The sequence below is a fragment of the Misgurnus anguillicaudatus genome, chromosome 18, assembly GCF_027580225.2.
Source record: "Misgurnus anguillicaudatus chromosome 18, ASM2758022v2, whole genome shotgun sequence".
Taxonomy (NCBI): Eukaryota; Metazoa; Chordata; class Actinopteri; order Cypriniformes; family Cobitidae; genus Misgurnus; species Misgurnus anguillicaudatus.
In genome coordinates, this window is record NC_073354.2 from 13,592,259 (window position 1) to 13,606,824 (window position 14,566).

Sequence of the window (14,566 nt, forward strand, 5' to 3'; positions counted from 1 at the left end):
AATAAAATCTATTTATTAAATAAAATTTTATATAAAATTGCATATAGAGATGATGATCTAAATCATCTATACACCATAACCTACCTACAATGTATTATCTACAAACCATTGAAACAAAAAACAGTTACAATAAAGATACATGTCGTATATCAAGAAGTTAAGTGCACATGCAAATGCAGTGTTAACATAGCTTGTGGTTGTGGGATGACACAGAAGGATCTCGTGTGAATTTGTAACCATTTTACAAAGTAGCTATTTCCAGTGTTGGGAACGTTCACTTTCTACATGAACTTCAGTTCACAGTTCATATTTCAAAAATTTAAACTAGGTCACAGTTCCAAAAATGAACGAATTTATAGTTCTTTTTTCCCATATTATAATTTTTTTTAATTATTGCCATTATACCCCATATAGAACCACAGACAGCAATTATTTTAAGTTTTAACTCTGAAGCTAAATGCTTCAGATTTCATCTTCATATCCAACTTTAAATCTTATCCAACCAGGGTTTACATTAGCATTGACTGTCTTTTAATTTTTGTATTTGCTTGCACATACCTTGAAAGGCTAGCTGGGGGCTTCAAGGGGGTCGCACACCGGGCAAGAAGCGCTGCGAGGCATCGCGTGTAGGACAACTTGCAGGTATTGCACACCGCACGTGCATGTTAAATAGCGTGAGCTTAGTCAGAGTCAATTTCAAGATCCAAAATATGCGTTAGCAGCCTATGTTAATCGTTAACAATTTAGGACAAATATGATGATATTTAATGATAAACTATGTGAGTGGATTTCAGCAGCGTCCAGAGTAAGTGTTGTTTTGATGACACATGCAGCGTGAAACATTGACTGGTGACGGTGTTGCCAGATTGGGTGTTTTTTACACTACACATTAAGGCCTGTTTACAGTGTGTTTTAGCCAGGTTTTTGCCTGGAAGACTATAGAAATCTGGCACCCTATTGAATGACGTTAAACTCAAAGAACGTGCCGTTCACAAGCACCAGAATGAACAAGTTCACAGTAATGTTCATCAAGCAGGAATACAGTACGTTCAGTTCACGTTCGCCCAAAATATGAATGAGTTCATGAACTTTTGTTTAATGAACTCGTTCAGGCACAACACTGGCACAACACAGCGAAGTATGGTTTATTTTTTTATTTTGTACAAAACTCATCGATTTGAAAAGCGCTGTGTCCCTGATTGGCCAGCTAATCTGTACGTTGGGATTGGCCTGTGATTGCATGTTTGAAAAATTCGCTCACAATGCAATGTTAACAGGAGTTAACTTATAGGCTGTGAGTCCAGGAGGGAGGAATTATGATAATCACCAATCCCAGGAAGTAAACTGTTGCCTACAATCCATGTTTTGTTGTAGTCCATTTTGCATATTGTTAACATAATACACACCTACACACCAAAGGAAATGTAAAAACGTGAATCGGACCATAGGTGCCCTTTAAAACCCTGCGTACTTTGCGTAGTTTGTGCATGCACCTACAGGAGAAGGTAGTATGTAGCCCAGGAGACAGACTAAACTCCAGGCTTAACCATGCCCCTAAACTCATTGGCCCTCATTTATCAAAAGTGCGTACACCAAATTTCCAGCATACACCTGGCGTACACCCAAAACCACGGTGACTTTGAGATTTATCAATATGGGCGTGCGGCATGCTCAAATCCTACGCCAGCTCAGGAGGTGGTGTACGCACGTTTTGAGTAAGGAAATGTACAGAAATAAAATCCTAACACAACAAAACGCACTGACAAACTAAAATAGTATATGATATATTATGACCCACTGTAAAAAAAAACAACAACAACATAGTAATTATAAATTAAGTTTTTTTTGCAACATGAACTTCAATGTTTAATTTGTGTGACTTTACCAAAGCATTTGATTTGTATGCATATATATTCCTTAAGTTGCGAGCCGTTTGAGGGCAGAGCACGTAAGCGGAGCGTTAAGCGGTGCGGTAATACCATCAGAGCGCCTTTTTCCGAAAATTCCGCTCGCTCAGCACCGCGCGTTGAACCCAGAACGCCCTTTGATAATTTGCTAGTTCGAGAATCTGTAAAAACGTCTAGCAATAAGTTATGGAATTTAAGCCTTATACATAAATGTAAAGTAAAAATCAAAGTTAAGATTGGACAGGAAGAAAACATTGAAAGGGAGTGCGGAGAGACTGTAAAAGTTAGCAAATATTCATCCTGGAATCTGAAGCAGCACATTGCAAGAAAGCACAAGGATGTGCTACGAAAACATGGTAATAATGCATCAAAAGGTAAGCTAGTTACATACCATTCGATGATAAATAAATAGCTACACATGAATAGGTAAAGTAAAATGTTTGTGTTGAATGGAGCCATAAATCCGATCATGATGACATGCGGACAAAATCATGGTTGCTTTTATGCTACATTATGGACACTTCTTTTTCTTATTTAGTCTAAAGTATGGCCATAAATATAAAATTCGTTCCCAATATTCAACAGTTTGTTCCTTGGAATTAATTATTATAATATTTCGTAATTACTATTACAATTATTATTACTTCAAATTATGAATTAGCCTAGTAAAACATGTGGATGTCGTGGAAACAAATTGTTAATTTGAATTATATCCGGAGCTCCGTATCAAACTGTATCTAGATAACAAACTACTGTATGTAAATACAGAACAACACACTACAAAAGTTACTACATCATTTTAAAATATTATTTGAAAAAAACTTAACCGACCCATTAAGCAGACATAGAATTTAGATGTAGACAACAGTAAATAATAATAATAATAAATAATTATTCTTCTAAATATCAATAAGCATCATTAATAATAAAAATAATAATACAAATATTATAAATTGTCATGCAATTATTAATGTGTCTTTTATCCCACTCTTTAAACTCCCAAATAAAACAATTTTGTTTATTCCACTTCCCCGGTTTCTCTTCTTTGCCGTCTTTCGTGTGTCAATGGTTTAAAATGAGGGCGTGAGGGAAGCGGAGACTTGAATTTATATGGGCGTGTTATTCTAATGACGATCGTTTTCAGCCGCGGCATTTATGAAGGTATTGCTTACACCTGAATATCAAAAATACGCACAGCTTCATAAATCAGGCGGTGAGAGGAGTGTAAGCATAATCTTACGCCAACATATACGCCCGTTTCTACGCAAGAATGATAAATGAGGGCCATTGTCACTAGGATTAAAGCTAAAATTACTAAAATGCACAAAATGCATTTAATGAGATCATTCATACGAATCAACCACCTTGTAAAACAGTTACGAATTGCCATGAGACTGAGCAACTATGAAAGCTACTATGCACTTACATAATAATCGCAAGAGAACTTTTGTAGTTTTATAGTTGGCAAAATGCGAGTGTGTGTGTCCAAACTTTCCCTCGCATCAATGTTTTCACCCTTTCAAAGTGCCCTTGGTATTGTTTAGTATCGCCCAAGTACTGCATGCCGTACTTGAAATGGTTTGCCATTGTATAAGGCCAACAAAAAAATCTGTCTACCTCAATTTTACCGAATCTCATTAGGGCCATTGATGTGGGCCTTTTGACTCATGCCTTTAATAAGGGGGTTTGTTGGTGACTCACAGATTTCCAAGAATTCCTTTTCCCAACTTCCTTCTCTTGTTCGGATGCACTGATGCTCAATTGTCAAATGAGGAAACCACACATATTTTCATGTACCAGCATGCGGATACAAATAGGCCCTCACCCGGATTACCCCACCACACACACAAACACAAACTTTTTCAGATACTGTTTTGCTACGGTTGCCATAGCAGCTACTGTTATCCTGCAGATGAATGGTAGAATAATGCTTTAAAGATCTGAGCTGATAACGCACAGCTTGTATGTTTTGTCTCAAGTAAGGATGACTAAAAATAGTATCTCTGACTTCCCCTTGGGCAAAGTATGGCCCGCATGGGGTATAGGCCCTGTAATTGGTGTAATGTAAGGTACTTAAAATAAAAGGCATGTGGAGAAGAAGAGCACATTAACTTGGGTAAAAGCTAATTACCTGTTTTTTCTTGTAGAAACCCTTTTGGTCACAGTTTGGAATGCGGAAGCCTCTTGGGTTCAGCACGTTTGAGATCTTAAAACTCTTCAGAACGCTCTCCATCTCCCGACGGCACGGGCCCTGAACAAATGCATGCCACAAAAGCTGTTACAGACAATGTTTGACCTACAAACTTAATAAACGATTTGAGAAATCTCTAGTTTACTGCCATAAAAATGGCCCACTTGGGCAGTACCCTTTCAATTACACAAGTACACCTTTCCACCTAAGTTCATGTACCTCAGAAGTACCTCAAATATATTCATATCTGTACCTGTCCCAGTGACAGCTAGGGACATTTCTTTGACATTTTTGTTCTAACAGCGTACATTACTTACATATTCAGTTTCTCTTTTTGACTCCAGACTGAAGTTGTGTATATCTGTATGGACCCCATTGGACGGTTCCACTTTATAGCTTTGGGACTTCTTATCTTGATCTTTTTGGATCATCATCTGTTTACTGTTGTGTTGTGAACTTTTGGGCTCTGGTGCGGTCCTCTGCCCTCCCTGCGTGTCTCTGGAAACAACGGTGGTGTGATGGACCACATCAGTTGCCACAGCGCCTGTTATCCGGGTACCATTGGAGATATGTTCCTCTCCTTCCTCATCAGGGTTATCTGAATGATGAGGATGAGAGGGGTGATAACGCTACCGATTTTCAAAATTGACTTTTCAAACTATAAATGTATACATACAGTCTAGATGACCTAGTAAAACACACGTATGACTAGTCAAATGGTTCACTGTGATCTTTAGTATCCTTTGGGATTTGACAGTTTTGTATCAAGGATTTTATTTGTATAAATGCATTTTAGAATTACAACAAAATGAATTGCATTAACCTATAAATCCAAAAATAGGCTTTTTACCTTGTGTGTTAAGGCACATTTGAAATAAGGCAGCAAAGAAGAAAGAGATATGGGGGGAGTGAAAGAGTGAGAGTATTTATAGTGCCCAAGTTAGAATCATTAGAGACAGGACAAGACCACCTGACCCGAAACCCAGAAACCAAATACGGCAGCAGGACGAAGCATTCGCCTGCTTCCACTAACATGGTCCAGTATATTAGTCTGACCAGCAAACATTACATGCTTTCCTCTCGGTACTTAGTTAAGACTTTTCTGATAATGCACATAAAACCTATTCAATGGAAACATTGGTGTGTATTTAGTGTAAATGGTCTCGTGCTGGGTTTGCTTTGTACAAATATGGTCCCTAGCTGTCACTGGGGCAGTACCCTCTTAAAAAGTACATCTTTGCACCTGAAGACTTCATGTTAGTTAAGTGCATTGTACTGCAAAGGTACATATTGGTACATACATCTGTACCTAAATGGTACATACTAGGACTTTTTTAAAGGGTACTGCCCAAGTGACAGCTAGGGACCATTTTTGACCAGTTATTTTATTAGGAAATACATTGCAGGTGTCATCTTATGGATACCACCTATTAAATATGCTCAAACATAGTAATGCTTCATACATTTGGCGAAATGCGAAGGCTTGAAACACAATGTCCCAAGCTGCACTCTAATCTCTTTTCACTAACCACATTGTAGTTTCCCAAATCCAAGCAAATGCAGCCGAACAACATTAAATGGTCCGATGAGAAATGCATTTGTCAGCTTCAACAAATGCCTGGTAAGAAGGGAGGGAGAAGATGAATTATGGTATTCTTTAAACATGCTGTCCTTTTGGGGGTTTTACAGCGCTTGTCTGTAAAATAAATATCCACTCTCCGGCAGTACATAACAAACCAGAGCTCTCGCAGGAATGAGAGACCAATAAACAGCTGGAGCACAAGAGAAGATATTTAGAGAAACAGAAACAAAACAGGCCATTAAAGATGGAAAACGATTGACAAAAACAGGAAGAGAGATTAAGTATTTGTAAAGCTAAATTTTTCAAAAGAACTTGTTGCTGGGTTGCCTAAAGGGTTTAATTTTTTTATATTGGCATAACCAATGCCATGAGTTTGGGGGCAAAACTGTCAACCAAGGCAGAAGGAGAGTGTCCCCAGAGCACATATGTGAAGTTTTACCTTAAAATACCCCACATATAATTTATTATTGCATGTTAAAATTGCCACTTTGTAGGTGTGTGCAAAAATGTGCCATTTTGGGTGTGTCCTTTTAAATGCAAATGAGCGGTTTGTTGCAATTGAAACTCAATTGTGCTGTGAATTATTTTCTCTCTCTCCTTTTCTCTGCACTAAATGGCAGTGATGTGATTGGATAGTGCATATTAAGGGGTGGTATTATTATAATAAGAACTCCTTATGACATCATAAGGAGAGCCAAATTTCAACGACCTATTTTCTCATGTGCTTGTAGAGAATGGTTTACCAAAACTAAGTTACTGGGTTGATCTTTTTCACATTTTCTAGGTTGATAAAAGCACTGGGGACCCAATATTAGCACTTAAACATGGAAATAGTCAGATTTTCATGCCATGGCCCCTTTAAATTTATCTTGAAAATGGGCAAAGATTAATCGCGATTAATCACATACAAAATAAAAGTGATGTGTGCTATGTGTAATTATTATACATATATATAAACATATATATATAAACAAAAATAACACACAAACCTTCGTGTATGTATTTAAGAAACATTTACACGTGTATATATTTAAGCAATATCGCTCGAGTAGGAGTGTGATATAGCTCTATATCATCACGGCTGTGATTAGGCCAGAGGCACGAGGCCGCAGGCCGAGTGCCGGAGGCAGTCGCGGCCGTGATGATATAGAGCTGTGTCGCACGACTCCGAGAGCGATATTGCTTTTATACAACAGTTCGACGGCACACGTTTGAAAAACGAAAACTAGAAAACAACAACGGAGTTATTTTAAAAGCCTCTTTGTTTGAGAACTACTTCTTCCGCCACGGATTTGAGGGCGGCCAGAATGACAGGTAAAACTTTCGGCTGCTTTGAAGCTCATAACAACTCAATGGACGGAAAAGCCGTTTCTTTATATTACCGTTTCTTGGTCACAAAGTGTAGTTTTAAGATTAGTTCAGTCGAGAATGTATCTGTATTATATTTAAATCTGCAGTCGATTAGTAAAGATAGCGCCTGTTTGAACGTTTGCTTAGTGAGATTCGGTACAAATGAGAACCAAAGCATGAGCGGACATCAGTGTTCACTCGCCCCGCTGACCACCGCCCTCTCTGGGCTACATTTCTGAAAGGGATTCCCTGGCTCTCATGTTGGCCTTGTTTGTTTATGATCGTCAAAATGAGATCAAATCAGCAGTATTTGGTGTCATGATCAAACTTGTACTTGTTTTTTTATTCATATTTAGTGTCTTTTGTGTTGTTATTGTTTTGGCGCGAGGTAAAAGTCAATAAAACTATACTTGTGAAACGTTACTATTGCTTTCTCATTTATTCTTAACGCGATACGAGCACTCGATTATTATTATTAAACTTTGTTCTTGTCAGTACTATACAAAACGGTTTTTTATAAGTGTCAGAGAGATGTTCTTGCATGCTGCTTATATATCAGTGGCGATATCTCATAATATGTTTTAATAGTCACGTCACGATAAAGTAAATGATCAATGTCCACATTTAAAAGCTGCGGGGCTTACCTTCAGTTCCACGGTGTTTTCGCGTTCTGATAAAAGATATAGCTCCAGAAAAAAACGAGTGTTTATATTCCTCTTTCCAAGTGTTAATCATCCACACGATGTGACAAGACATTTCTCCCATTAACTTTAACGTAACATCCAAGAGCGCTGATCTTTGACGGAATAATACTTCTGATTGGGGATTCACAGACTGATTTATGAGCTAGTAAACTAATGAGACACACACACGGAGAGTGATTCACACAGCGCGTCTGTGTTTTTCCATTCAGAGATGAGCCTGCTTAGGACCTCCATTCACTAGGTGGCGGAATAATACGAAAGGTGAAGCGGTTACAGTGCCGTTATCAGTACAATATCGTATAGCTCTTAGCCAATCAGATTCGAGAACCAGAAAGAACTGTTGTATAAATTTATTTATATTTTTATTTATTCTATATCAGGGGTCCCCAACAAGTCGCTCGCGAGCTACTGGTAGCTCGCTCGTGGGTTTATTTATTTATTTTTTCTGTGGTTATGGCGCATTTGGATGTCTGTTTAGTGTTACAAGCGCCTGTGGTAGTAAAGACTGGGTGCGTGTTTGACGTCGCGTTGAGCTTTGTAGACCAGCGTATCATATGACATCAGTGATTTAACATGTATGATTAAAAAACAAACAGCCCTGCTGAAAAAAACAGCATACCAGCAAGACCATCATATGTTGTGTTTTGGTGCTGGTCTGCTAGTGAACACCAACTAAACCAGCATCAAACCAGCATCAGCACCAGCATTAGCACCAGCTAAACCAGCAACAAACCAGCATTAGCACCAGCTTAACCAGCATTAGCACCAGCATCCCATGCTGGTCATACCAGCATATGTTGTGTTTTGGTGCTGGTATGCTGTGACCACCAGCTAAACCAGCATAGACCAGCATAATTCCCATGCTGGTCCATGCTGGTTTGATGCTGTTTTTTTCAGCAGGGAGATTGTCCGCGCACCTGCACCGCGGCAACCGGACGATCCGCGCAACGCTGTGAAACTTGTGTGCTCCAAAATCACTTTTAGAAAAATGTATTAGATAGTTTAGTATTTTAACGTTAAGTAAGACACTTTATTGGTTCAGACTGCAGATATTTTTTTGGATTTTGTAAAAAAAAAAACATTTGCAAACGCTTTTTATTACATTTATTAAATTGTGTCATCTGTTACATAGGGACTACTGAACAGACAACAAAGCTTAAGAGTCCTTTTGAAAGTCCCAAGGCCCAATGGCTTTTTTAATAGAAAAAAAACAAAAGACGATCAACAAAATATTAATAACTGATACACAGTGACAGTGAATTGTGACTTTTTTACTGTACTTAATATTATTTCATCAATATTTAGATTGATGAGATTCTTTAGAAAGTTGTTGTCTGTTGTGTAAATCTTGTTTAACTTCAACATTGAGGTGTTAGGTTTTAGCTCTATTATCTTTCTTCTTGTACATTGACATGTACGTGATGAACTATTGTGCATTTTTTTAGCCTATACCTTTAATATAAGATACTTTAGGACTTTTATTCAAGCAGTACTGAAATGGGTCAAATAGACTCGTTTTTGCAATAAGATATCTGCATTTAAAGGCGGGGTGCATGATCTCTAAAAGCCAATTTTTACAATTGAAATCACCTAAACAAACACGCCCCTACCCCAATAGAATCTGTACCGTCTTTTGATAGACCCGCCCCACACATACACAACCCAGGCAACGATGTTGGTTAGTAGACACGCCCCACTGCCAATTGGCTACAACAAGTGTGCTTTGGTACTCAGCCTGACTCCCTTTTCCAAAGTGATGCACCCCGCCTTTAAAGATGGTTTACTCTTTACACATCTGGAAGACACAAGTATGTATGGAGCTATAAATAAATGTATTGTGGAAAAATACATCTGGATTACCCAAAGATGGAACTTGATGAAATATGTTTGAGTTCATGTTCTATCTTCAACAATAATATTGACTTTTGATTGCGGACTTGGTAAATCTGAGCTCAGTTTTTTATTTGTGAGGTATTTCAAGATCAAATGTATATTTGACATGCACAGTTATACGCCTTATACAACTTGCAATAAAATTTAGGTAAGCACATAAAGATTTCTGGGTCTTTTCTCAGGAGTCTTAAACAATACTTCCCATTTGCTTTGCATTTAATCTCACTGATAATAAATGATAAAGATATTAAAAGGATCTCATCTGTAATTTTTCTTTCTTATGGGGCAATGGCATTCTTCCAAAAGTATTTGGTTCCAGCTAGGATGACTCTTGCTTAGCAAAGACACAATTGGGGATAGGGTGGTGGTTGATATCAAAAGATCTGGCATTGCAAAGTTCCAGATAGGAAGTCAAACATGGTTAAGTCAAAAAGAAGGACTGAAATAATGTGAAGATTTGTAAAAATTGTGGACAGAGTTTAGCAGAAAGGAAAGTTAAGCGAAAACAGATTCTCTCTCTCTCTCTCTCTCTCTCTCTCTCTCTCTCTCTGTGTGTGTGTGTGTGTTGTGTGTGTGTGTGGTGTGTGTGTGTGTGTGTGTGTGTGTGTGTGTGTGTGTGTGTGTGTGTGCGCGCACACTTGTGGCACACCAAACACTCTTCTGTAACCATGGCAGCTGTACTCCAAACCAGAATGAAACCATGCCTTCATTGGAGATGACATAACATCAACATCAACAACATCATCAACAACAACAACAACAGGGACATCGGCAACAAAACAACTCAAACAAATTAAGTAATTGCAATGACAGCACATAATGATGACCCTCAGCACGTGGAACATGTTGATTCCTGCTTTCCCCTGCCTGCATGACCCACGATCACGCTTGCGTAAACAAATCTAAGATAGAGGAGCACAATCGAGGACCATCTTATTCAGGAACTTGGAAAATATCAAAGTTTAACCCCAATGTAAACTTTTACAACTTTTTATGGCTGTTCAGTAGCCTGTTTTAAAATCACTCAACCTCACGTGTTTGTTCAAACCCAACCAAGCAAACTATTTAACCGTCAGTGTGAATGAGAGCTTAAAACATGCCAAGAGGAAGATACAGATATGCCGCGGGCATATAAATGAGAGTGACTGACCGCACTCGAGGCGGCATCGCAATTACGTGTTTTCGCCAATAGTGGCCCGCAGCAGGTGGATCTCATTACGGATCCGCCTCTTCTGATATAACTGCACGCGCACAAACAACGTCATAACTCATAACCTCATAATCTTTCATCTTCGTTTCTCTTTGCCACTGTTGCCACCCAGAACCACGCTGGGCCACACTACTACCAGACCAATCAAACCCTGCAAAAATATCATAATTCATGTGTGGCAAAGCCCACAGCGGGGTGGAGCCACACACACCACGGCAATGAAGGCCTGCTCTCTGGTTGGCCAGAAGTGTGTAATTACCATAAAGTGTGGTATGATGGGAAAGCAGCATTGAACAGCAGCACAGGCTGAAATGAAAGGGCAGCGGAGAGAGAAACATGAGGTAAAGCAGTACTGTAAAACAGTTGGCGCCCCCAAACTGCTTTTTAAAAGTGACTCTGGCTCCTAACAATAGCCTTTGTGTGTGTGACAATGTCATGGTTGATAGCTTCAACACACCACTGCGGCTCTTTCAAATAACAAGAGAGGGTAAAAACGAATTCACTTGGGCAGGCTTGACGTCAGTTACGACTGAGAATGCCACTTATTGTGGATCTGTGTCTATGCATGTGCGTGTGCATGTGTCTAGAGTCTTCCCTACTCTTAAGGAATTCACTTGGATGAATGTTTTGGCCTGGGTGCAAGAAAAAGTTCCCATGATTGCATTTGTACTGTACAGGAGAACAATCAGTGATTTGACAGATGGGGGTCTCTACGGTATTTCATTCATTAGGTCAATTCCTTTGCTACAATGCTTGGTCAATTACACCAATTTTTTTTAGGTTGTGTTTTGATACTCTCAATGGAGACCTCAAGAGTTCCTAAGCTAAGCAGCGGAGCATCATTTTGAAAACAGTGATCTCCGCTTCTCCGGATGGACTAAATATAAACGAATGTGGCATTCTTAACGATTGGGTTGGTGAGCCCAAATTTTAGTGCGCGCACACACACAGATACACAGAGCTGTTTCTCTCTCCATCTCTGGCTCTCTCACCACACACATAAAACAGCATAGAGAGGCCTTGAAACTCGAGCAGGAGAGAACAACGGCGGTAGTGTGTCTGTCTCACGGTGGCTGGACTTCTTGACGACTGCCTGTTACCAGAGGTCGCTGTGTCATGCCGGTAAACCAGTGATCACTGTATGGAGATGTTACATACACACGCGCAACGTTAAATGCAATAGGTAAGCAAACAGCAATGCACTGTCAAGAGCTGTGTATATGCATCTCTCTTTAATAGGCTGTTCAGGAACATCCCCGCCCCTCTAGAGAGGAAAGCCGGGGATGAGCGCAGCAGCAGCATTCCCAACATATTAACTGCGTTATGCACAGCAGAGTAAACCCCCGCTGATGCGCGCAACTGCGCGTAATGGCAACATGCCCATGAGCGCGGAAATATGGCACATTTGGCAGGATTGTAAATGCACCACACATTCACAAACTAACAGACACTAAAAATGGTTTGCTCAATTGTGTTAGCAACGCAAGGGTCAAGGGTTCGATGTCAGAGAAAGCAACATGTACTTAAAAAATGATTAAAATGTACATTTTTAAGAGCGCGCTTATCGTGTCCCTGAGGTCCCAGCGGATTACCCACCGACCCTTTATCTGGTGCTTTCGTGCACACTCCCCGTCCCTCCAGCAGAGCCTGCAGCGGTTTGATCTCCCCCGGACGATGCAGACAGCTCAGCCCGGTACCGCAGCGCGCCGTGTACACTCCGCACGCCTGGCCCTCGCTGAGCGCGCACGTCATGCAGCATCCGCAACCCGGCTCCCGTACGCTCTCGGTGCAGTCCCGGGGCAGCGGTTTACACAGCACCAGCGCTCCGTCGTCGCACGGCTCGCAACGGATCACGGGGCTGACGCTTTCAGCCAGCCGGGCGAACGCTGCGAGCAGGGCGGTCAGGCAGAGCGCACACAGTCCCGTCATGGAGCCGAAGGGCTGAACGCGCACACGAGGGTAAAGGTCTGGAAAACCGTGCACGGCGTCAACTAGATGTGTGCTTACAGGTCTGTAAAAAAGAGCAAGTTTTAGTGTGGAGACTGAGTTATGCTGTCACGGTTGGGTCTCTCCATCTGTAAGTGAGTTTAAAGGGAACTTCAGGTTTTATACAGGCAGGCAGGAAAGACACGGGCAGTAAGTCACTCCCCCCGGTATGAATTATGTAGTCACCGGTCCTCGGTCTTAAGGGACTGAGCGCAGCTCTAATGAAATCTCTCAACGCAAGAAACAATGACTGAAATACAGTCAATCTTATCCTAAGCATTTATGGGGCATTTATGTGCACTTGGAAAGCTCGAGTCCCACAGTTTGGAGAGGAATCGGGTTTTATCCAAAAGATCATGCTTTTGCAAGCGTACGTTTAGTGGTTGGCACCTGTTGACTCCGCACAGGTAATGCAACTTATAGTAATGTTGTATAAAACACAATAGACGACAAATGCTGCTTATTGATAAAATGAAAAAAAAGAAAATTAAGGTTTTACGCGCAAGTGCAGTGATTTACAAAGGTGACATTAGAAAACATTTTTATTGGATAACTTTAGGGGTGCACAGAATAACAACACAAACTTAGTCTTAGACTAGAGAATTTGGTAGTTTATATTAAAATCAGTCAAGATTGTGGGTATCATTAAATTTCCAGTGCATTGCCCGATTTAATTTATAGCATCCTTATTCTGATTGGATGTAAAGCTTACATTGCAATGTTTCTGCAATGACTTTTATTATTAATTTATTCTAATTTTTATTGTAATTTTTATTATGGTTTTATTATTATAACATTTTAGGGTTGAGGGTTATGTGAATCTGGTCTGGCCTTGGTCTTGACTTGGCCTTGCCATTGGTATTGGTCTTGTTCTTGGTCTTGGTTAAGGTGTTCTTGACTACAACACTATAAAATACCATACATTTTTGCATTTTTACAATAACAGCAGAAAATAACTGCTTTAAAGGGAACATTTCACAATACTTTTTAAATGTAAAATAAATCTTTGGTGTCCCCAGAGTACGTATGTGAAGTTCTAGCTCAAAATACCATATAGATAATTTATTATAACATGTTAAAATTGCCACTTTGTAGGTGTGAGCAAAAATGTGCTCTCCTTTAAAATGCAAATGAGTTGATCTCTGCACTAAATGGCAGTGCTGTGGTTGGATAGTGCAGGTTAAGGGGCGTTATTATCCCCTTTTGACATCACAAGGGGAGCCAAATTTCAATGAAATATTTTTTACATGCTTGCAGAGAATGGTTAACTTACGTTACTGGTTGTTATTTTTTTCACATTTTCTAGGTTAATAGAAGCACTGGGTACCCAATACAGCATCAGTCTATAAAACATGCCTTAGTTACCAGTAGTATGCACTACAACATAGTAGGAAATAGTTTGTTCCATGCCAAGGCAGTTTTAAAAATGGCCCAAACCACCTTTCTTTCACCACTGAATATTAGAGGAAATTTCTGGACACTGCAAAACAATGTGGAAAATGCTCTTTGGGTGGTCAGTCTCATGACACCTGCTGTACTGAGATCAGTCCATTCGCCCATACAGAATCTCCATTGTCCATTCGTAACCATCCATGCATCCATCTATCCATCCATCGGTCGGTCAGTTCATCTGTCCATCTATCTTACCCTCTATCCATCTCTCTCTCTCTCTCTTTCTGTCTATCTCTCCTTCTCTCTGGGTGGTAAGAGATGATTAGAGTGTGGGTTGGATGTTGGATTGAG

The 14,566-nt window shown here is 40.0% G+C and overlaps 1 protein-coding gene across 1 annotated transcript in view; it reads right to left on the bottom strand.

Moving 5' to 3' along the window:
* igfbp3 (insulin-like growth factor binding protein 3) overlaps positions 1-12,974 on the bottom strand; it is a 29,673-nt gene extending 16,699 nt beyond the window's left edge. Inside the window, exons 1-3 of the mRNA XM_073855887.1 lie at positions 12,399-12,974; positions 4,416-4,692; positions 4,039-4,158 (exon numbers count right to left, since the gene is read on the bottom strand). Coding sequence (XP_073711988.1) covers positions 4,039-4,158; positions 4,416-4,692; positions 12,399-12,766 — 765 coding nt within the window. The 5' untranslated portion in view covers positions 12,767-12,974. The remainder of the gene's footprint in view (positions 1-4,038; positions 4,159-4,415; positions 4,693-12,398) is intronic.
* Positions 12,975-14,566: the final 1,592 nt, after the last annotated feature.